The sequence below is a fragment of the Macaca mulatta genome, chromosome 7, assembly GCF_049350105.2.
Source record: "Macaca mulatta isolate MMU2019108-1 chromosome 7, T2T-MMU8v2.0, whole genome shotgun sequence".
Classification (NCBI taxonomy): domain Eukaryota; kingdom Metazoa; phylum Chordata; class Mammalia; order Primates; family Cercopithecidae; genus Macaca; species Macaca mulatta.
Window position 1 is genome coordinate 10,781,884 of NC_133412.1, and position 22,684 is coordinate 10,804,567.

Sequence of the window (22,684 nt, forward strand, 5' to 3'; positions counted from 1 at the left end):
TTCTGAAAGTTTTCCTTTATTCCAATGTCATAATTTACAAAGTTATCAGAAAACCTACATTTAAGTGCGCCTGTTAGAGTCCTACAGCTGATTATAAACCCACCTTTTAGAGAGGGTTTAAAACCAGATAAAACAAGACAATTGTTTGTGGATGACAAAAAGTTTTAAGGCAGCCATAGTTAAAAGAAATAATTGACAAGGAAATTTGTTACCTCTGTGGCACGCAACAATTTTAACATAACAATTATGATTATTACTGATAATGTACACTAAGGTACATCAGAATTACAGGAGTTTCCCATAATTTTGGAATACATACCACTAACACGTTTATACAAATATAGCCCAAAGAAACCAAGTACCATTTCATATTTGACAATGCTTCCTGTATAATTTTTATACCAAATAAGCTAAGTTACATCATTTTTGGACTTTAGGTAACCTAATGTCTTAAAAGATTAATTAGGTTAGAAAAAGGCATAATTTATCATTTGATTTTGGAAAGTTTGTCAAATATAAAAGGTTTAAAACACTTGATATTATAAAATAGGATTACAGGTCATTGTAAAGTCATTCATTTAAGTGATAATTCAAGCATTTCAAAAAGCAAACACCTTCATTCTTTGAGAGAGAAGACTGAATTTTCTAAACAAGAAGCCCTAATAAAAACAGCATGAAGTCAATTACATTTGCTTTTCAAACTTTGGTAAACAATTTATAAAATTTAATCTTGATTATAAAATACAACTTCAGTAAGCCTTTTATAACCTTTATAATCTTTATTAAGAGGTTGGTCAATGCTTCAAGAAAACCTTGTTAATCTGACATAAGGGTCCATATATTGGTTTTACATCAGTGTACCTTTGACATTGATAATTAATTTATAGATGAACTGAACCTATTTTATCTTTCAAAATTGGCCCTTACAATCTTACATACCCACCTCTTCTGTGACAGTTCCTGGGCCTTGAAGAGTTGAATAGCTTTAATTTCTTTCCCTCTGTCTCAGGAATGCAGTTTATTTTGATTGACATCTTCTACAGGGCCTGAAGATAAGCCTTTAATTGCTGTCAGTGTTTAAGATTTAGCAGGACTTGGTGTCCTTTTTAGACCCAGGAGTTAGAGCCCTGTAACTCAATGTTACAAGAACTTTAAAAGCACATACAGGAAGATACATGGATGTAATGATGTAATGACCTTAATTTAAAAAAAAAAAAATCCCAGTTTTTTTTTTCCTAAGCAAACCAAAACTTAATATGACAACTTGATTATGTGAATTTTTTTAAATATGTAAATCCTCTTATTGTGACTTACACTGACTGCTCATGACATGGTTGGACTTTCTGATTTGTTGTGAACATCTCTCCTTTTTAAAAAAGCAGTTATTTTATTTTAGGACTAAATTTACCATACAAGATTCTTTCTTATATAAAATTATTTCTCTGTAAGTTTTTCACCTCAAAAAAGATAGAATAAAACCTCTTTATTTTTATAACTTTCTTTACATCTTTTTTATTCCTGGTTCCTTTCACCTTTTTCTATACATAACCTTTAAGCTTTGAATTAGACAAAACTTGTTCACTTTTTTTTTTAAGGACACACTTCTTTTTTCTTTAGCAATAATGTTTTCCTACAATGTGTATTTATTGGAAAATACCCAAATAGTGAAATATCTATTATTTAATTTAATATAGCTTTATGTTCTAAATTATGACAAGTTTGTCTACAAATATTTATGCCATTACATTTACCTAATTGTTTTAATTGTTTACCTAGATTATTCATGAAAACTGTGATAGTCATTATTTAAAGTTATAAAACTGCCATTGCAAAATTATAACTGAGACACTGAAAAGAGATTTGATCTAAGTGACTCAATGTTGCTCTTAACCTCCCAGCTGTCCTTGTTCATTCCTGGGCATAGGCTGAACTAACATTGGGAGGAACGTAATTTATAGTTTGGCTTTGAAATAGACAATAACAGTCCTTTCCCAAAACAAACCTCTTATTGCCTGTGGACTAGACTGCCTAAAGCCACTGGATTAGAAGTTACAGTAGTCTTACTACATTCAAGATGCAGCTATTGTCATTAAATCCTTATCAATGTCTTATTTATTACAAATTACAAAAGCAAAGATTATTCTGTTTTGGGCTGGGCTTATAGTTTTGTAACCCCTATGCCAAATTTTGACACCTTACAGTATTTGGCAGGGATAAGTATGAAATTGCCTGATTAATAAATGCAAACAAAAATGTCTGCTGGGCAATTCTTAAGGCATTTCTAATAGTAGTTTACCAGTAATTTTAAAGCTAGCTTATTTATTAAAGATTTTACTGGCCAGGTGCAGTAGCTCACGCCTGTAATCCCAGCACTTTGGGAGGCCGAGGTGGGTGGATCACAAGGTCAGGAGTTCAAGACCAGCTTGGTCAACATAGTGAAACCCTGTCTGTACTAAAAATACAAAAAATTAGCTGGGTGGTGGGCGCCAATAATCCCAGCTACTCAGGAGGCTGAGGCAAGAGAATCGCTTGAACCTGGGAGGTGGAGGTTGCGGTGAGCCAAGATTGCACCATTGCACGCCAGCCTGGGCGACAGTGCAGCAATGCGAGACTCCGTCTCAAAAAAAAAAAAAAAAGATTTTACTTAAGTTACAGGTACTTTAAAAAGCATTTAACTAGTCTTTTCTTATTTATTATATAATTTAGAGCTTTTATTTTTTGAGCCAATTAATTACAGCTCTTTTATATATTGTTAGTAGTAAAACATTCTGTACACATCACATGAATACATATAAAAACTTATGAGGCATGCCAATGGAAGTACATTTTATAGATTTATAAAGACTCCCCCCCCTCTTTTTTTTCCCTGTCTTAGACTTTCAGATTCTTGATAACCTGTTTCACAGCCCTAGGCAGTTGTCAGCTTAAATAGCCTTATGTTTGCACATTAAGGGAAACAACTCAAGTGAAAATCAAATAGCAAAATTTACATCATAAAGTACAGAGAGAAAAAGTCTGGTGGTGCTAGAGGGAGACACTGTTATTTTTCTCTGAGCCAAATTAAACATAAAATTAAAGTACACTCTTCCTTAAAAACTGAAGAGTAGCCTCTGTTGCAATAATTGTTTTAATTTAAAAAAAAATCAGATGAAAACAGAATTCAGTTAACTGAGAAGAAAAAAAAAATTTTTGCTCAAAAAAAAAAAGGACAAGGCCTTAGGAGAGAAAAACAAACAACCAAAACCATGAAGACCTTTCAAATACAAACATGCACACATGCACACACACACACACACACCCATCTTGGATGTTAGCCTTTTAATTAAGGTGACTTTTAACCATTGAGCTCCTTTAAAAAAATTTTTAATCTCATTACCATATTTCTACTAGGACAAAATGCTGCTAAAGCAAAATGATCACACAAATTGTACGACTTCTGAGCACTCTAAGTGTAAGCAGAAATTAACACCAGCTGGTTGTTAAATGCTAACTTTAATCGTTTAAAAGGAATTTGCAGGACAGAATCCCAAACCAGTTTCTTACCTAGTAGTGGGTCTCGGGCTGTAGACTGCTGTCTGCCAGCCTAGAAGCAGGACAAAAAAACCCAAAAACAACGCAACTCATCTTCCCTGTTGGAAGCAAGCTCAAACTCCATAAAGGAGTTACCTGCCTTCCATCATCATGGAAGCAGGAAAACTTGCCTTCCTGTTGGAAGCAAGTAAAACTTAAAAAAAAAAAAAAAGGAGTTGTACAGCAAAACAGACTTTAGATCTCAACCTAAAGTTTTGGGAGATCAGGGATTCTCTGGAGGGGGTACTCTCAGACCTCAGCAAATTGTCCTATTTGTTTAAGCCATAAGGTTAGCTCATGCTGGTACCAAGCACCGATAGGAGATTTGTCAAAGGTCAGGGGCATCTCCACTCATAATCCCCCCCGTGGTTACCAAAATGTGAACCCAGAAAATCTGAGACAGGTCTTAGTTAATTTGGAAAGTTTAGTTTGCCAAGGTTGAGGACACGCTTGTGACACAGCCTCAGGAAGTCCTGCTGACATGTCCCCAGGGTGGTCCGGGCACAGCTTGATTTTATACGTTTGGGGAGATGTACGACATCACTCAATATATATAAGAAGTACATTGGTTCGGTCTGGAAAGGCGGGACAACTTGAAGCCAAAACAGGAAGACTGGAAGCGGACAGGGAACTTCCGGTCACAGATAGGTGATACACAAATGGTTACATTCTTCTGAGTTTCTCATTAGCCTTTCCAAAGGAGGCAAATGAGAGATGCATCTATCTCGGTGAGCAGAGCAGTGACTGAATAGAACGTGAGGCAGGTTTACCTTAAGCAGTTTCCAGCTTGAGTTTTCCTTAGTGATTTTGGGGGCCCAAGAGATTTTCCTTTCACAAACCCATTTGAACTATTTTAGAAAAGGAAGTTTATCCCCATTCCCCAGTTTTACCTGAAGGAGTGTCTCCTAAAGCAAAACTAAAACAATGTCAACTCTGATTCTTTAAGTGGCATCATTTTTTATAGATGAGGCATTGCTCTGTTCGGCTGTGTGCTTTTCACAGAGCCTTTTTCTCTTTGCTGTTCCTACTGTATGTGGATTAAGCCCTGCTTTCCCTCTGGCTGTGACAGCAAGTCTCCCGCAGCCATCACTCCAAGGCAAAACAGATGAAATGTGTAATAGGCCGACTGAAAAGTATTTCATTTCCTGGCCATCTATGGCTCTTTTCTTAGGGTGAGAAATTATCCTCTGGATTTCAGGTTTCCACAGTTGAAATCTTTCACAGAGTGCTAATGGTAAGAGTCCCCCACAAAACTGCATTTGGGATTCTTTTCTGCTTGTCCTGTAAATGTGCTTTGTATTTATCTGGAACAAAACTGACATTCAGGGAGTCAGGTAGAAAATTGGTTTGTGAGAATTATGGATACAAATGCCACAAACACCTTGAAGCTATCAAACCCCACTAAGCATTGAGTCTTCTGTGGCCACTTTGAGAGACTGAAGCAAGGCTGCCTGCCTCTCTGTTGGTACGACCTGCCGTATCGTGGCTGTTATTTATCGACTGCTGTTTGCACATTACTGTCTGTGAAGGAGAGCGGGAGGACCAGAGCCTGACTGGCCCAGCACAGTTCGCTTTGCCATGATAGGAACAAAAAAGTCTGAATGGAAGAGGATACAGTGCAAGGAGAGGTGAGCGTGCAGGACGAGGCAAACAGAGGCTGTTCCCACTTCCCAGGCAGCTGGAAAACAAGGGGCAGAAGCAGTTTAATGACGGGTCTCTTAGATTCCTGGGCCACGTGGGCTCTTGTCAGTTTGTTCTCCTTCTAGATGGGAGAAAGAGAGCGAGTTAAATATTTAGAATACCAGTTTCCAGGAATTAAAGGGTATCTTCATGAGTTTTGATGGTATCACAGCAAAAGACCGAAGAACAGGAGTCTGCCCTACCATCACCCCACCTACAGAAAATTCCATTCCCAAGCTTGCTACATGCAACACCTTGGCCAGATGGGAATCTTACGTGCCTTTTTATTAATAAGTAGCCACTGATACTCAGCGCCAAGCACCATCAGGGCTGGGTGAGAGTGTGCTGCTCGAGTTGGAAGTCCATGGAAGGCCTTTTATCCTTCTGCTGTGTGTTTTCAGAGCTGAGACCGTGAGCAGGGCCTAGATTTTGTGCCTTAGATGCCTCACTACACCTTAGTCCTGGCCTGGCTGGGATAATATCTTAGACTGTCTGTCTTCAGAGCACAGCCTCTTTCTTACTGTAATAGAACAATGGCTACTGAGGTTATGCACAGTTTGGAGGGAAGGGGCATAAGACTAGAGCAGAGGGGCTAGAAAAAAGCCCGGACTCATTTTCCCAAGAAGCAGCAGGCTCTGAGGCATCACTCGTTCCTTCTGGGTAAGAGGCAAAGCCTCCTTGGCTCTGAGCTAGCTCTCCACCCATCACCTAGACCCCACCCTTTATGACTCCTTCCTTCATGCCCTGTGGTGGTCCTGCTCACTGTGCCCTCCTGGTGGTCCTAAAGTTTGGTGGGTGTGTCCTGCTGCAGGTTCTGGATATCCTGTGCTCCCTCTGTCTCTGCAATGGGGTTGCAGTGAGAGCCAACCAGAATCTGATCTGTGACAACCTGCTGCCCCGGAGAAACCTGCTCTTGCAGACACGACTGATTAACGATGTAACCAGGTAAGGCCACCACCGTCATTCCAGATGCCAAGCATAGTTCTGCCTGTCTTATCTCCAAGCAGGAAAAGAGGGCTGATCTGAACTCCAGCGTTGCCTGCCCATAGTTTCCATGGCGATCAAAGTACATAAGACAAGACCAAGCAAACATGTACTTCCTATGACTAGGGCCTCCAACCCCTTTAGCACAATTTTTCAAACTTTTCTGTTTAAGTAGCTGAGGACAAAGTATATGTAGCATCTGAGTGCTAAAGAATTTGGCCTGAGATGGCCTACCATGTTTTCTTTTAAACATTAATGCAACTCTTATAACTTCATAATATATTCATATTTATTTTTATATACCAACTTTTTTTTTTCTATAATCTTTTTATAGAATGGATGTCCCAAGTGAGACCGTGGCTTCTTGAATCCTCTGGCACATGGCCATGTATCTCACTGCTGTCTGCGAGGATCAGGGTGAAGAGCAGGGGCCCCTGCAGGACCCCTAGCTTGCTAGTCCATACATGTGGCTGCACATGACTCATGTGAACTCACTGGGCTGGGACTAGGCAGGTCTGCGGTTTTCTAGCCACTTCTACCTAGGCCTACGCGCTAATCCACAATGGCAAGAATAGAGTCTTCCCTCTGAGGTGCAGAGTGGCCCAAAGACCTGAGCTGTCACACAGACTTACTTTCTTCATGGTGCCAGCCTGGTTTTTCTTTGCCTACCCAAAATAGGGCACAGCTCCAGCCCAAGAACAGTTCGTCTCTGAGAGTATGATTCCTGACATAAAAACTCTAAGTGGAGTATCTTAAGCTTTTAACCACTTTGCCGGATACATTAAAACCTCTTTTCCTTAACGGGGTTGCCTAGTAATGACTTCTTAATGGTTTTAAGAGACCAGTGTTATTAATAATGCTTTGGTAACAAAGCTGCTGTTCTGAAAATAAGGGTGCTTATACCAATTGACCAGAAAATGGAATTCAGGTAAAATTTTCTTTTTAACTTAAAGAAACAAAGGTTTGTAATCGTACAAATCTGTATAACATTTTCAACATCGTTGCCCATGGTTGGCACTCAGTAAATGTTGGTTGCCTTGAATGGAATGTTAAAAGGAACATCCTTTATATTTTGTAATGAAAATATTGTCCTGATGTGTCACGCTAAGAACTTAATCCAAATGTTGAGGGTCCTAAGCTTTTTCTAGTCTTTTTTTTTTTTTTTTTTTTTGAGACAAGGTCTCACTCTGTTGCCCAGGCTGGAGTGCGGTGGCGTAATCATGGCTCACTGCAGCCTTGAACTCCTAGGCTCAAGCAATTCTCCAACCTCACCCTCGCAAGTAGCTTGGACTATAGGTGTGCACCACCATACCCAGCTAATTTTTGTAGAGACGGGGTCTCACTTTGTTACCCAGGCTGATCTCAGACTCCTGGCTTTCAGAGATCCCTCCCATCTTTTGAGCAATATGAAAAACACAGCATTGTTCTTGTCCTCGGTGTAAATGGGCCATTGCCTCCTATGGCCTGGTTCCACTTGCTTTCTCAGTTTAGAAGGGTCTGTAGATTCCACTTGCCCATGTTTAATTTCAGTATCCGGCCAAACATCTTCCTGGGAGTCGCGGAGGGCTCAGCCCAGTACAAGAAGTGGTACTTCGAGCTGATTATCGACCAGGTGGACCCCTTCCTAACAGCAGAGCCCACACATCTGCGTGTGGGCTGGGCCTCTTCCTCAGGCTATGCTCCATACCCAGGCGGTGGAGAAGGATGGGGAGGCAATGGTGTTGGCGATGACCTGTACTCCTATGGCTTTGATGGACTTCACCTTTGGTCAGGTGAGTACCTTGCTAAAGCTTTGGCTCATAATCTCACTGGAAATGATGGAGGCTCAAATTATTCTAGCTGAAATTACCACTTTCAGTTGAAATGATAGAGACTCAAGAGTCTCAACTAATTAAACGGTTAGATGGAAAAGAGTGTCAGGTTAAAATAAGACTCATTTATACCATTACTCAGACAGTTCCCAGCTACACGGTCTAGTGCAGATCACTTCTCTCAAGCTCATTGTATCTGTAGGAGCAATATTTTACGGAATCGTTAGGATTATATGAGCAGAGACTCAGCATGTATTCACTGGGCAGTGAGTTACATACTTTTTGTTCATTTTTCTCTTATTTTATCCTCACAATGACCCCTTAAGGTAGAAAATATTGACCTCACGTGACAAACGTGTGACCAGAAGCATAAAGATGGTTCAGTAATTTATTCAAGGTCACACTAGGAAGGATCTAGACCTGACTACAAGTCCGTAATCTTGTCAACACAGCCTGTTGCTTCATAATACAATTTATAAAATATCTGGATCCATGCCCAACACACAGTAGGTGCTAACCTCTTTAAACGAATTCAGGGCTTCCTTTTTTTTAGATAAATAATTGATGCTTTTCCCAAGCATGTCCATGGCCCGTGCCTGTGGAGGAATGTCTTGGCTTCCGCCTGGGTGCAAAACGCAAGATTAACTCTCAGGCTTTCGTCGGGAAGAAGAGCCCCACCTCTCCGGTCTGTTGTCCAACGCGTGTATTTTCTGTATCTTTTGCAAAACTGCAATTGGAGACATCATGTCCTTATAGAAATTCCTTACGTCAGCATGGTGCCACGTGTCCATTACATAAGTAACCATGACACACATTCTTCCTCAAATCCAGTACAAAGGCAAAGTTTATCTCTACAGGACAAACCTCTATATTTTCTTCTGTAACTGGTAACTACGTAACCCATCACATTTTCCTCCTTCCCGTAGCTTTCTAGTTACAACCTAATTGCCTGATACCAATGATTAAGTCAGCTCAGGTCCCAGTGACATGCTTCTTTTAATTGGTCTTTATTTTCAGTTGGTCCATGTGAATTTTTTTGTTGTTGTTATTTTAGGAGCTATGTTGCATTCAGCTTCAACACTTTAAAACTTTTAGGAATAGGCTGTACATATTTATTTGTATACCTGTTTATCCTGGATCACTACCATGGGGGGAGAATGAAAAAAAAAGCCTTCGTTCATTGTTCTGTGTGTCCCAGAGGACAGTGTGGTCCTGACATCACTGGATTCCAAATGGCAGGATGATGGGGTCATGTGAAGGGAAAGTCTTACCTTGTGCTGTCCTCCTCCCAACTTAACCTTCCCTAATTCTTCATGGGAGGTGGAGCTTCCCTTTGTTCTCAGTGTTATCATGGAGCCACTGAGTCTGTGGCTATGAAGTAGTGACCTTAAGCTTAGGTTATCGTCAGATATCATAAGGTTCTCAGGAAACTGTCTCTGAATAAATGATCTGAGGAGGAAGAATCCTTATGCTCATGCACCTTTGCAGCTCCTGAGTGTGGCAGGATTAAGTCTGTGAAGGAATTGACAAGATTGACTTGAAAAAATTGTTTCACACACCTACTGACTTCTGCCTGTCTCACGCCCACCCGGCACCGTAGCCCAAGAACGTTCTCTGGAGCCCAGCTACACCTGAAGAGGGCTCTGCGTGGAGACTGGCTGAGGAAATATGAAGCTCACCTAGACCCTGGGGTGAAGCAAACTGGACCCTTGTTTCAAAGAGAAACTAATCACTCTCAAGGGAAAAAATTTACTTAGTCTTTTTCTGACTTCACAGCACTGCGTGGGGCACTTACTTATTCCTGTATCCCTCGGTAGAAATTTGAGGAATGAATACATCAGTGAGTCAGGAGGCATGGAACCCATTCATGGTGCATCCATAGAGGGCTGCTCTGTGCAGTTCAGGACCTGAACGTCCTGTCTGATTGTATATCATTCCAGGAGTGTGCAGTTCCCCACCCTCTCCCTCACCCCTCCTGTCTCCTCTGAAGCCAAGGAAGTTGGGTGCTCCAGGCTCATGCCGAACATCACTAGCAATGGCTCCTATGATTGGAGAAGTGGGAAGAAGGCTGGTGACTCAGCTTTTCAGAAACTGATTGTGACTCTGAAATGACCAGCACTTGATGGTGTATTGCCATGTACTTGTAGGTGCACTCCAGGGATTTCATCCCTCAGTCTCTGGCATCTGATGAGACATGGAGAAACCAGTGTCTACAAGTTTTATACCTTTCATTCTCACCAAAACCCAAAGCTTTCCTGGGTCTGGGCATCATTCTGACTTCTCCAACCAGCATGCAGGGAACATGTATCTTGCAGAAGGGATTGGAATATGTCAGGAATATTTCTTCAGCTGAAGAAATAAAGTTTCTGTTAATGACCCCCACCAGGACAGCCGTGAATTTCAGACTATCTGATAAAAGGTAATTGTCTGATGAAGAAATGAAACGGAACTAACACTCCAACTTACTACAGGAGAGAATGGTGGGTAGATAGGGGGATATATTAGAAAGTGGTCATGATATATTATTCTCCTTTTATTTGAGATTTAAATGCCCAGGTCATTACCTTTAAAGTTATTCATGTGCATAAATTAAGCCACTGCCTTGAATTGGTCTTTAACGTACTTTTATTAAAGTACAATAGATTTTGCAGTAGATGGAAAGAATTACAGTGCCTCTAACACTTTGTCAATGGAAAGTCAAGAACAAACAGCATGGCTCTGGAGTTATGCCTGGGTTTGAATCCTAGCTCTGCCGCTTAATGTTTCTTTTGTGTGTGTTTTTTTGTTTTGTTTTTTTGTTTTTTTGAGACGGAGTCTCGCTCTGTCACCCAGGCTGGAGTGCAGTGGCTCGATCTTGGCTCACTGCAAGCTCTGCCTCCTAGGTTCATGCCATTCTCCTGCCTCAGCCTCCCAAGTAGCTGGGACTACAGGCGCCTGCCGCCATGCCAGGCTAATTTCTTTTTTGTATTTTTAGTAGAGACGGGGTTTCGCCGTGTTAGCCAGGATGGTCTCGACCTCCTGACCTTGTGATCCGCCCACCTCGGCCTCCCAAAGTGCTGGGATTACAGGCGTGAGCCACCATACCTGGCCCATGTTTCTTTTTTTACACTGGACAAATTACTTAACCTCTCAGAGACTTAGTTTTCCTCTGATAAAATGAGGATAATATAAGATTCTTACGAAATTTAAATGAGAAATACGAAGTTCCTGACACACATTAGATACACAGTAAATATGAGCTACCTTCCCTCATCATCTGTGAATTCCACTGTAGTTATAAAGACCAATCCAGAGTCCTTGGTACTTCACTCAAGACCATGAGAATAGCCCAGTTAGAGCTACCCCAGTAATATCTAAGGGAATAAAGAACCCCAGTTCCATGCTGAATGAGAAGAGAATTCTCAAAGGGACATCCTGGAAGTAAGAATGAGCTTTTTCTCTGTGTAGGGGAGAAGACAGCCTTAATAGGTCTTTTTAGCCATGGAAGTCTGGGAAGTCATTTTCAGGCATCAGCTGTGGGAACATCTCCCGCCTCAACTCTGTCTAACCCTCCCTACAGAGTCCAGGGTCAACTCAGACGCTGTGATCTTCTCTTTGGAGGACTGGCTCTTTTTTGTGATGGTATCACTTTCCCTCTCTGGATGGATCCTCGATGGGGCTTTCAGGACAGCAGTTGGGAGTGAATTCTGCTCGGGGCAGCCTACACAGTATGTTACTGGCTGGGGGAAGTTTCGTAGGAGAAATCATGTCTTCCCTGTAACCACTTTTTTCCTCCTCAGAATTGAAATAAGCAAAAGAATTCGCCATCCCAAGAGACGAGTAGTGTGGAAGCGAATGAATGGAGTAAAATTGTGTTTCCTGATTTATTAAGACTCCTCACGATAATTTACCTCTGCAGTCAGATTTGCACAAGGGGACTTCACCTATCTCCCAGCTAAAATGAGTCCCAGGGTATTTGTTTATAAAACAGCCTTTGTGACTCAGACCTTTCCAACGCCAGTGCCGTGTGGACAAGATCCGAGGAGTAGCTGCAGAAGAGCGGCGCTTTTCTGTCTTTGGATCCCCTCTCATTCCAAATGGCTCAATATTAGTGCTTGGATTATAATGCCAAACTCTGCAGTGCCTGGACCTGTGCAAGTGCTGAGCGCCGCTGTTTCCAGTTGCCTCGTTACTCATCAGAAGGGACTAAATTCTGCAGTAATATACCCTGAGGTTAACTGAAGATGTGCAGCATCTGATTAAGTGGCCTTTAAAAAAAAATCTTATTATCGGGTTTGGAATGGCCTTTCCGAGCTTCCTGGGCCCTTCAGGTGGGCCTGAGCCTCCAAACCAGTGGACAGTTTTTCTTCTTCAGACTGGCAGAGATAAGAACCACTGGGCTCTTGCAGTGGATGGTCTCTAGAATTCCTCAGAGTTCCTAATGTCATAAAAAGCACTTGAGGCTGCTCTTAGAAAAGCGCTTTGAAACAAGTTTGATTTTTCATTCCATAGTGTCACATTTCTGCTGGTTGTTCTAAAAGGGTCAAATACATTAAACATACTTTAAAATGTGCATGTTTTTCAGTACTAGCTTTCAATAAAGAGAGTAGGTTTAAAATCACTTTTTAGATTCAGCCCTCAATGCTGTAATTTCCCATATTGTTACTTTTTTCTAGTATTATAAAAGGTATAATATTCCTACAGTGTCCTGGCAAACTTTTCTACTGTTAGCCTAATGATTAAGGTTTCTGGAGTTGAAAAAACACAAACAGTGATAGCATTTGCTGTGGGTTACAGCGTGTGAGGCACTCTTCTATTGCTCTGTATAGATGAATTGATTCGAAACTCACAGCAGTCTTATGAGGTAGACATATTCCTGTTTGACAGATTAGGTAACTTGAGTCCACCAAGGTGAGTTACTTGCCCAAGGTCACACAGTAAGTGACAGACCCAGAACTGGAGGCCAGGCAGTCTGGTTCCAGAAACCCCTTAACCGCTATAATAAACTGCCTCTTAAGTGGTACACAGGACATCATTTATTTGTTTCATTAAAGTCAAAAGGATAATAATGGTACCTTACAAATAAGTCTCTTTACAGCATCCCTGTGGGTACCACTGTGCCCATTTTACAGATGGGGAAGTTGAGCCTCTAGTAAAATCATAGGTCCTGGTTGATGCAGCAGGTAAGAGCTTGGGTTTTGAACTCAGTCCTGTGTGACTCCAAGGCACCTCCGACCTCCCTTTGCTACCTCATTGCAGTTCAGTTGAAAGGATTTGCATCTTGTTTACATGTGGAGTACAAGACCCTTCCTAAATGATTAGGAAGCCATGAAAGCCCTCACAGGGGTGGAGATTACTTTCTCTGCATGTGAGGGGATTTATAAAACACAGTATGGAAAAGCAATGCCACGATTCCATCATTTTCCAATTTCAAACTCTTCGTAGTACTCACATTTTAAAGTGAGGTATACTTCATCAGATGACCTTTTACAGTGTTAATATTATATGAAATGGGCTCTCTTATCCAAACAGTCTTCCCATTACATTGCTGTAAGCACTTGCTAAGTATATACTTCATATCCAGTGATTATCAACAGTTACCCTTTCATTTCTAGATGATATTAGTCTCAACTCTGTTCCCTACTGTACAACCTTTAAAAATAGGCCCAGCCTATGAATTCAATTTGCTTATAACTTTTCTTAGCAAATGTTCCAAAGGAAACTTCTACTTTGAGCCCAGTCTTTTGGAAGAAAAGGTGGGAAAAGACAGTGTCTTTTACCACGAGGGCATAATTGCTCCTCCTGGTGGTTATTTTCAATGGAAAGAACAAGCCAGACAGGAGAAATTCTCCCAGCCGTATTTCCTCTGGAGGGCATATGGCAGCTCTGGCTAAATAAAGTTCAGAGCTCAGCTCCTGTTGATATCAAAGCCCTGCTGCAGATGAAGAGCATCACCCACAAAAGCTGCTCTTTGTCTTTAGTGGCCGAGCCTCAGGCCAGTGTAGAAGCCAACAGTGAACCCTCAGAGGACGCGCGAGAGGACACTGGAGTCACAAATCAACATTTGGCAGTTTTGTCCCAGTTTGTATGATTCTTAGAACATTAAAGAACCTTGGAATTTGTGTTTTTATCCAGCAAGGATCTGAATACTTTTAAAGACAATTGTCCAGTGTAGCATTTCAGTTATTTCCTGGTCTTCCTCAGTTCACAAATATTCGTTAGAATTTGTTCAAGTAGGCTGGGTGCGGTGGCTCAAACCCATCATCCCAGCACTTTGGGAGGCCGAGGTGGGAGGATCACTCGAGGCCAGGAGTTCAAGACCAGCCTAGCCAACATGGTGAAATCCTCTCTCTACTAAAAATACAAAAATTATCTGGGCAGTGACGTGAGCCTGTAGTCCCAGCTACTTGAGGGGCTGTAGTGAAAGGATCACTTGAACCCACGAGGCAGAGGTTGCAGTGAGGCGAGATCGTGCTGTTGTACTCCAGCCTCAGAAGATAAATAAATAAATAAAAATTAAAAAGTATTTGTTCAAGTAACTATAGTGATATTTTCCAGAAGTTAAACTAAAAAAAAAAAAAAGAAAATTATGCAGGAAAGATTGTTTTTAATGGTAAGATAAATCTTAAAGGTGAGACAATTACTGCAAGCTTTGCTGAATTTTAATATAGATTTTTTTCATAACAGACTTGAACAGGAGGAAGAAGAGATCCTTGGAGCTGGCTATCTAAACTCCATACAATGAGCTAAGGGTACTCAGTGTCCTCAAATGGAGAAATTTGAAAGAGTCAAACCTACACTCTTCCACCTAGGCTCAGTTTTGTTTTGTTTTTAAATAATTTTACCTGTAGGCGCTACGATGAGGAACTTGTTCCTCTTTCTCAGTGGTGAAGCCAGGTATTAAAGTTATAAAAACAGAGTCTAAGGCCACCCCAGACTATTTGCCGATATGCACTGAGTACATTGTGTGGAGCAGCACTCTTGCTGTGCGGGTGGTCCAAGCTCCATGTTCCTGTCCGGCTTTATTGCCCCGTCCTATCTCCCTCATTCAGCCTTCATTAACCCTCACCTTCCAGCCTTACCAAACTCCAGCCATTCTGCAACTATGTTAGACACTTCTCTTGCTCCTTCCTTTCTCATTTATCTAGTGAGCTTTTTATTCTCCAGGTATCAAGTTGTCCCATGCTCCCAGACAGATTCCCAGGTGTCTTCCTCTCCTTCTAGAAGGCAACACATACATACCTTCATTCCAATATTTATCATATTGTATATTTTTTATTTAAATGTCCATTTCCCACCAGACTATGGGCTTCTTAAGAGCATGAATTAGGTCTTCTGTCTTTGATCCCCAGCCCCAGGTGTAGTATCTGGCACAGAGGAGAGCCTCGTTACTGCTTGTGGAAGAGAGGGAGGGAATACAATATGGCTTTATCAATTACCCAAAATAATTAGAGGGATCTACCTCATCTTTTTTATTAATTAAAAAGAGCACAGTGATTTCACCATGTAAAAATTCACCACTTAGTTTAGAATCTATTACAGGTTGAGTATCCCTTATTTGAAATTCTTAGGACCAAAAATGTTTCAGGTTTTAGATTTTTTTGGGTTTGGGAATATTTGCATATGCATAATAAGAGACCTTGGGGGTGGGACTCAACTCTAAACACAAAATTCCTTTATGTTTCATAAATACCCGTAAAGCCTGAAGGTAATTTTATACAAAATTTTTAATAATTTTGTGCATGAAACAAAATTTTGACTTTTTTGACTGTGACCCATCACATGAGATTGAGTATAAAGTTTTCCACATGTGGAATCATGTCAGTGCTCAAAATGTTTCAGATTCTAGAGCATTTTGGATAAAAAGTGGATACCCCAGTTTGAATAAAAAGTGTGTGTGGGGGGCCAGGCGTGGTGGCTCACACCTGTATCCTAGCACCTTGGGAGGCCGAGGCAGGTGGATCACAAAGTCAGGAGATCGAGACCATCCTGGCTAACACAGTGAAACCCTGTCTGTACTAAAAATACAAAAAATTAGCCGGGCGTGGTGGTGGCGCCTGTAGTCTCAGCTACTCAGGGGGCTGAGGCAGGAGAATGGCGTGAACCCAGGAGGCGGAGCTTGCAGTGAAGCCAAGATGGTGCCACTGCACTCCAGCCTGGGCGACAGAGTGAGACTCTCTCAAAAAAAAAAAAAGTGTGTATATGTATAACTCCATAAAATACATATAACTCCATCAAACTAGAGTGTGTGTGTACATATATATTTGAAAGCATTTTTATGGAGTTATATTTTTTCTTTTGTATTTATTTGAGACAGGGTCTCGTTCTGTTGCTCAGGCTGGAGCGCAGTGGCATGATCTCAGCTCACCTCAGCCTCCACTTACTGGGTTCAAGCTATCTTTCCACCTCAGCCCCCTAAGTAGCTAGGACTACAGGTGCGTGTCAGCACGCCCAGCTAATTTTTGTATTTTTAGTAGAGACAGAGTTTCACTGTGTTGACCAGGCTGGTCTCAAACTCCTGAGCTCAAGCGATCCACCTGCCTTGGCCCCCCAGAGTGCTGGGATTATGGGCATGAGCACCCAGCGTTTTTGTATACTTTCCTGTGTAAGTGGTGACCATTTATAATGAATACATACTACTTCTGTAATCAAGAAACAAGGTATCTTTTTATCTTTTGCTGGAAACCCTATTTTAAAACCTAACTTCCCTTTTGTTGCTCTCTTTCTAATAGAAATGTAAACCCAATAGGGGAGGGGTGGGTGGTTATAATTATTAATATTTACTTTTAGAATTTCCAGAATAAGATGATGTAAGAAAGCAGAGAGGTGATTTTCCTCACTCCTTTAAGTCAGGAAATGACAAATCATTTTATGAAAGAGATGGGAAGGAAGGGTTTCTAATCAATTCAGAATATAACTGGCAATGTGTTTTCCCACTTCCCTGAAATAATAAAGTTCTTTAAAACAAACAAGCAAACTATGTAACATAGTTTTTTTTAATTTGTTTTTTGAGATGGAGTTTTGCTCTTGTTACCCAGGCTGGAGTGCAATGGCACGGTCTCGGCTCTCCACAACCTCCACCTCCCAGGTTCAAGCGATTCTCCTGCCTTAGCCTGTAGCTGGGATTACAGGCATGCACCACCACACCCGGCTGCTTTTGTATTTTCAGTAGAGACGGGGTTTCTCCATGTTGGTCAGGCTGGTCTCGAACTCCTGACCTCAGGTAATCCACCTGCCTCAGCCTCCCAAAGTACTGGGATTACAGGCGTGAGCCACTGCACCCAGCCTGTGTAGCATAGTTTAATGGCTAGATAGCCTTGCCATTCTTCTCTCTGATGGCTTCTCTATTCAGCACTAGAGCAGCTTAATCTTTTGAGGAAGTAGAAGACAGAAAGGTCTTTCGGCACTTAAAACTAAACACACACACCCCCCAGCCACCTCTGAAGCGCTGCACCAGCAAAAGCATTTTGTCTGCTACTTCAGACACCGGGCCGCAGTCTGAACACACATTGAACAGGTTAAGTTTTTGTTCTTTCTCATTCTTAGCACCTTGAGCATTTCCCCTGAGACTCATCTCAAATCGGGCATGGAGTCTGCCCACTCGCCAGCTTAGGAATTCATTTCTCATTGCTCATCTCACACAGGAAAAGCAAAGTTGCATTTCAAATGTAGTAGTACCTCTGGACCTCTTGGGTACCCATCACACCTCCCCATCTCCCCCGGAGGCCTCTGAGCCTTTCTCAGCCTCGCAGGTGCCTCCAGAGTTCCACAGCCTTCTTCCTGTTCTTTCCTCACCAGGCCGGATACCCAGAGCTGTGGCTTCCATCAACCAGCACCTCCTGAGATCAGATGATGTGGTAAGCTGCTGCCTGGACCTCGGGGTGCCCAGCATTTCATTCCGCATCAATGGACAACCTGTGCAGGGGATGTTTGAGAACTTCAACACAGACGGGCTCTTCTTCCCTGTGATGAGCTTTTCAGCAGGTGTCAAGTAAGTGATGGTTGTGATTTCACAGAGAGTAGCAGTTACCCCACCTCCCCACCACCACTCTGAGCTGCGAAGCCAGCAGTCTCCCTCAGGGCTTCAGTCCTGTGAACTAAGTTCCCCAGGACAGTGATGGTGCTAGGGCGAGAGCCAACCAGAGTCATTTGCTCCATCTCTAGTGGTAAAACCTCCCCCAGGCGTTGTATTATGTACTCAGATAAACAGTAAGATTAATAGGATAAATCCTGTATAGAAAATTAATAATTATAAAAGTATTACATGCTCATTATAAGAAAAACTGCAAAGACATAGTTATGAACAATACAGTAAAAATCACCTATGATTCCAGTGGTTAGCTATAATCTCTATTAGTACTTTGGCGTATTTTTCAAGTCTTTTGTTCTACAAATATACATCTGTTTTTTAATTGGTATCACACCAGATATGAAGTTTATGTCTTTTATTCAACAATAAATAATGAGCCTTTTCCTGAGTCATTGAGTATTCTCAAAATGATTTCATGGCCATATAATAGCCCTTTATTTGACTGTTTCATAAGGCAGCCATTACTCTGCTGTTACAAGTCTATGCCAATTTCATTTTTATTGTTGTAAATAAAATTCTTATGAATATCCTGAAGTATAACTCTTTGTATGTTTCTATTTGGTTCCTCCTTGAAATTGGTCAAAATGCATGTCTAAATTTATACTTTTAAAGTCTAAATTTATAATTATGTGGCCAAATTGATTTTGAGATTCTGTGAACAGTTCAGAATTCCTTATCAACAACTTTAGAATCTAAAAAGCTCTGAAAACCATACATTTGTTCCTAACTCATTTTGTAGTAAAATCTAACCTGAACTCATTTTGTAGCAGAACTGTCATCAGCAGAAATGAGGCTGTTTTCAGTCTTTCATTTATTCTACTTCTTGTGAATATTTGTATGTTCAACTGCAGAAATATTAATGTGTCTGATTATGATGTACTGCCCCTTGCCTGGCTGCAGTTTCTGCTTAATGTACATAACAGGTAACTTTTTAAAAAATTCTAAAGAATTCCAAAGTCTGAAGCACATCTCTAATGATTTCAGATAAAGGACTTAGGCTTGGGGTATCATTTAAAGCAACATATGGGAATGTCCAACTGATTGGATCCTTATTCGTTTTTACTGTTATTGGTTATTTCAAATCTTTGCTGATTTGGAAAAATTGTACCTTAGAGGATTAATTTTTGATTTTTTTTTATTTATTATTATTATACTTTAAGTTGTAGGGTACATGTGCATAACGTGCTGGTTTGTTACGTATGTATACTTGTGCCATGTTGGTGTGCTGCACCCATCAACTCGTCATTTACATCAGGTATAACTCCCAATGCAATCCCTACCCCCTCTCCCCTCCCCATGATAGGCCCCGGTGTGTGATGTCCCCCTTCCCGAGTGCAAGTGATCTCATTGTTCAGTTCCCACCTATGAGTGAGAACATGCGGTGTTTGGTTTTGTGTTCTTGTGATAGTTTGCTAAGAATGATGGTTTCCAGCTGCATCCATGTCCCTACAAAGGACACAAACTCATCCTTTTTGATGGCTGCATAGTATTCCATGGTGTATATGTGCCACATTTTCTTAATCCAGTCTGTCACTGATGGACATTTGGGTTGATTCCAAGTCTTTGCTATTGTGAACAGTGCCGCAATAAACATATGTGTGCATGTGTCTTTATAGCAGCATAATTTATAATCCTTTGGGTATATCCCCAGTAATGGGATGGCTGGGTCATATGGTACATCTAGTTCTAGATCCTTGAGGAATCGCCATACTGTTTTCCATAATGGTTGAACTAGTTTACAGTCCCACCAACAGTGTAAAAGTGTTCCTGTTTCTCCACATCCTCTCCAGCACCTGTTGTTTCCTGACCTTTTAATGATTGCCATTCTAACTGGTGTGAGATGGTATCTCATTGTGGTTTTGATTTGCATTTCTCTGATGGCCAGTGATGCTGAGCATTTTTTCATGTGTCTGTTGGCTGTATGAATGTCTTCTTTTGAGAAATGTCTGTTCATATCCTTTGCCCACTTTTTGATGGGGTTGTTTGTTTTTTTCTTGTAAATTTGTTTGAGTTCTTTGTAGGTTCTGGATATTAGCCCTTTGTCAGATGAGTAGATTGCAAAAATTTTCTCCCATTCTGTAGGTTGCCTGTTCACTCTGATGGTAGTTTCTTTTGCTGTGCAGAAGCTTTTTAGTTTAATTAGATCCCATTTGTCAATTTTGGCTTTTGCTGCTGTTGCTTTTGGTGTTTTAGACATGAAGTCTTTGCCCGTGCCTATGTCCTGAATGGTACTACCTAGGTTTTCCTCTAGGGTTTTTATGGTATTAGGTCTAACATTTAAGTCTCTAATCCATCTTGAATTAATTTTCGTATAAGGAGTAAGGAAAGGATCCAGTTTCAGCTTTCTACTTACGGCTAGCCAATTTTCCCAGCACCATTTATTAAATAGGGAATCCTTTCCCCATTTCTTGTTTCTCTCAGGTTTGTCAAAGATCAGATGGCTGTAGATGTGTGGTATTATTTCTGAGGACTCTGTTCTGTTCCATTGGTCTATATCTCTGTTTTGGTATCAGTACCATGCTGTTTTGGTTACTGTAGCCTTGTAGTATAGTTTGAAGTCAGGTAGCATGATGCCTCCAGCTTTGTTCTTTTGACTTAGGATTGTCTCGGAGATGCGGGCTCTTTTTTGGTTCCATATGAACTTTAAAGCAGTTTTTTCCAATTCTGTGAAGAAACTCATTGGTAGCTTGATGGGGATGGCATTGAATCTATAAATTACCTTGGGCAGTATGGCCATTTTCACGATATTGATTCCACGTTATACATTTTAATGTCTGTAAGGCAAAACCGCACAATAACCCTTCTTTCCCAAACTTTTCCCAGCCATTCTTCATCCCTGTATTTTAAAGAGATCACAGTCAATTGAGCAGGAGACTGGAGTCAACGTAGAATCATCCTAGTGTCCCTGGAAGCCCCTGGACAAGGGTCATGGCAGGAGAAGAGTTGTGGGAAGCAGGAACTGAGATCTGGGATCACAAAGAAACCGTTTCAGGGATCCAGGTCCAAGTGAGGGGATTTTTGGGGTGAAACCACTCTAGTAGGCCTCAGCACCTCATGTGGATTGGTAAACCAAGATATGTTCATACGTTTTCCAAAGGAGGATTTTGGTTCTGTTTCAATTATACAAACTATTTAGAAGTAAAGAATTGTCCTTTGCAAATGGTACTCAACCTTTGGAATTTGAGATGGATGTGTGTGTATGTTTGTATATATACACAAGCATATTTACAAACATATTCATATAAATGGATGTAATATACTAAAGTTACATATTGGCATTGTCTGAGGTTCTTGTAACAAATGGAGAACCAGTAGAATTAAGCTTTACTGAGGCTGAAAATCTTCTCATCACATATTCAAGCCAGGGAATCTTATACTATCTGCGGACACTGTATTCTAAGAGTTGAAAGTTCTTCTGTGCTGAGGATATTTCATCTCAGTTCTTTCTTTTTAAATATGTGAGGATACCACATAGAGCTATTATCATTGGTAGCCGTAAGAAGTGTGAGGAAAACGAGGAGTGTTGTTGACAAGAGAGGCACTGTAAGCCCAGAAAAAACTGATTGGAGTAAAGGCCTTCTGGAAGAGGGAAAGGACCTTCTAGCCCTATTTTCCATCTTCCCCACTCCACTCCTTAGTGGAGAATGGGTACAAATATAAATACAACACAGCAGTGTTGGGGTCTTCCACCCTTTGACTCAGGACCTTCCCTGAAGAACAAGGTTACTCTGAGCAGTCAGTTCCCAGGACTGCATTTGCCTATGTAGTTGGTGGCCTTGGTCACCCACCATTAATACTCCTCCCACTTTTACTTATTTTGCCCATGTCCCACTCATTGTTTTTACCGATTTTCAAAGGGAGTATGTCTATTTCACAAGCATGTCATCTGAAAAAACTACTTAGGCAAATTTAGGTCTATGAAGAAGGGATCTTCTCCAGTCTGCTGGCTAATGGACTTTTCCACGTTTTGTGTTTAGAGAACAGTATATCTGTTTTCAAATATTGCGTAATTATTCTTAATCATTACTTCATCCTTCCTGTCTCCCTCAGAACAATGAGATAGGATTTTTGTGTCTGTGATTTTGTAGACGGTAGTGGGAGGATTTTTTTGGAATCCTCTCTTGACAAGAACTGCAGTTAGCAGGTGAAAAACTAGTTGACTCAAAGGTATCCACATGTAGAAGACGTTTCTAGCATCTGGTGTCTAGGTCAGCAGATCACGCAGCCTTCTAAGTGCACAGATAAAAGAGAAGCAAAGTTACAAGAGAAGAAAAATGAGATGACTAATCATTTAGGAGGCACATCTGCTGAGGAAATTTAAGAAACTGAAGGGTCCAGATGTGTTGACTTGAAGAACCAACAGCTTAGCTCTGAGAGCTTTTTGCTTGTAGCAACTGAACAGGTGGAAGGCTGAAAAGCAGTGCCAGTGGGGTGTGCAGCGGGGCTTGAAGTCACTCAAGCCTCCTGTCTCTCAGGAAACTATCAGCTCTGACATATTCCTGGCTTTGGATCTCACAGCATGTTGTGATTTGAAGAGAGGTGGAATCACAGGGCCTGCATAGTTGGGAAA

The 22,684-nt window shown here is 41.1% G+C and overlaps 1 protein-coding gene across 1 annotated transcript in view; it reads left to right on the forward strand.

The window, feature by feature from the left end:
• RYR3 (ryanodine receptor 3) overlaps nt 1–22,684 on the forward strand; it is a 566,953-nt gene that overhangs the window by 295,908 nt on the left and 248,361 nt on the right. The window contains exons 17-19 of the mRNA XM_028850703.2: nt 6,062–6,195; nt 7,765–8,006; nt 17,823–18,015. Coding sequence (XP_028706536.2) covers nt 6,062–6,195; nt 7,765–8,006; nt 17,823–18,015 — 569 coding nt within the window. The remainder of the gene's footprint in view (nt 1–6,061; nt 6,196–7,764; nt 8,007–17,822; nt 18,016–22,684) is intronic.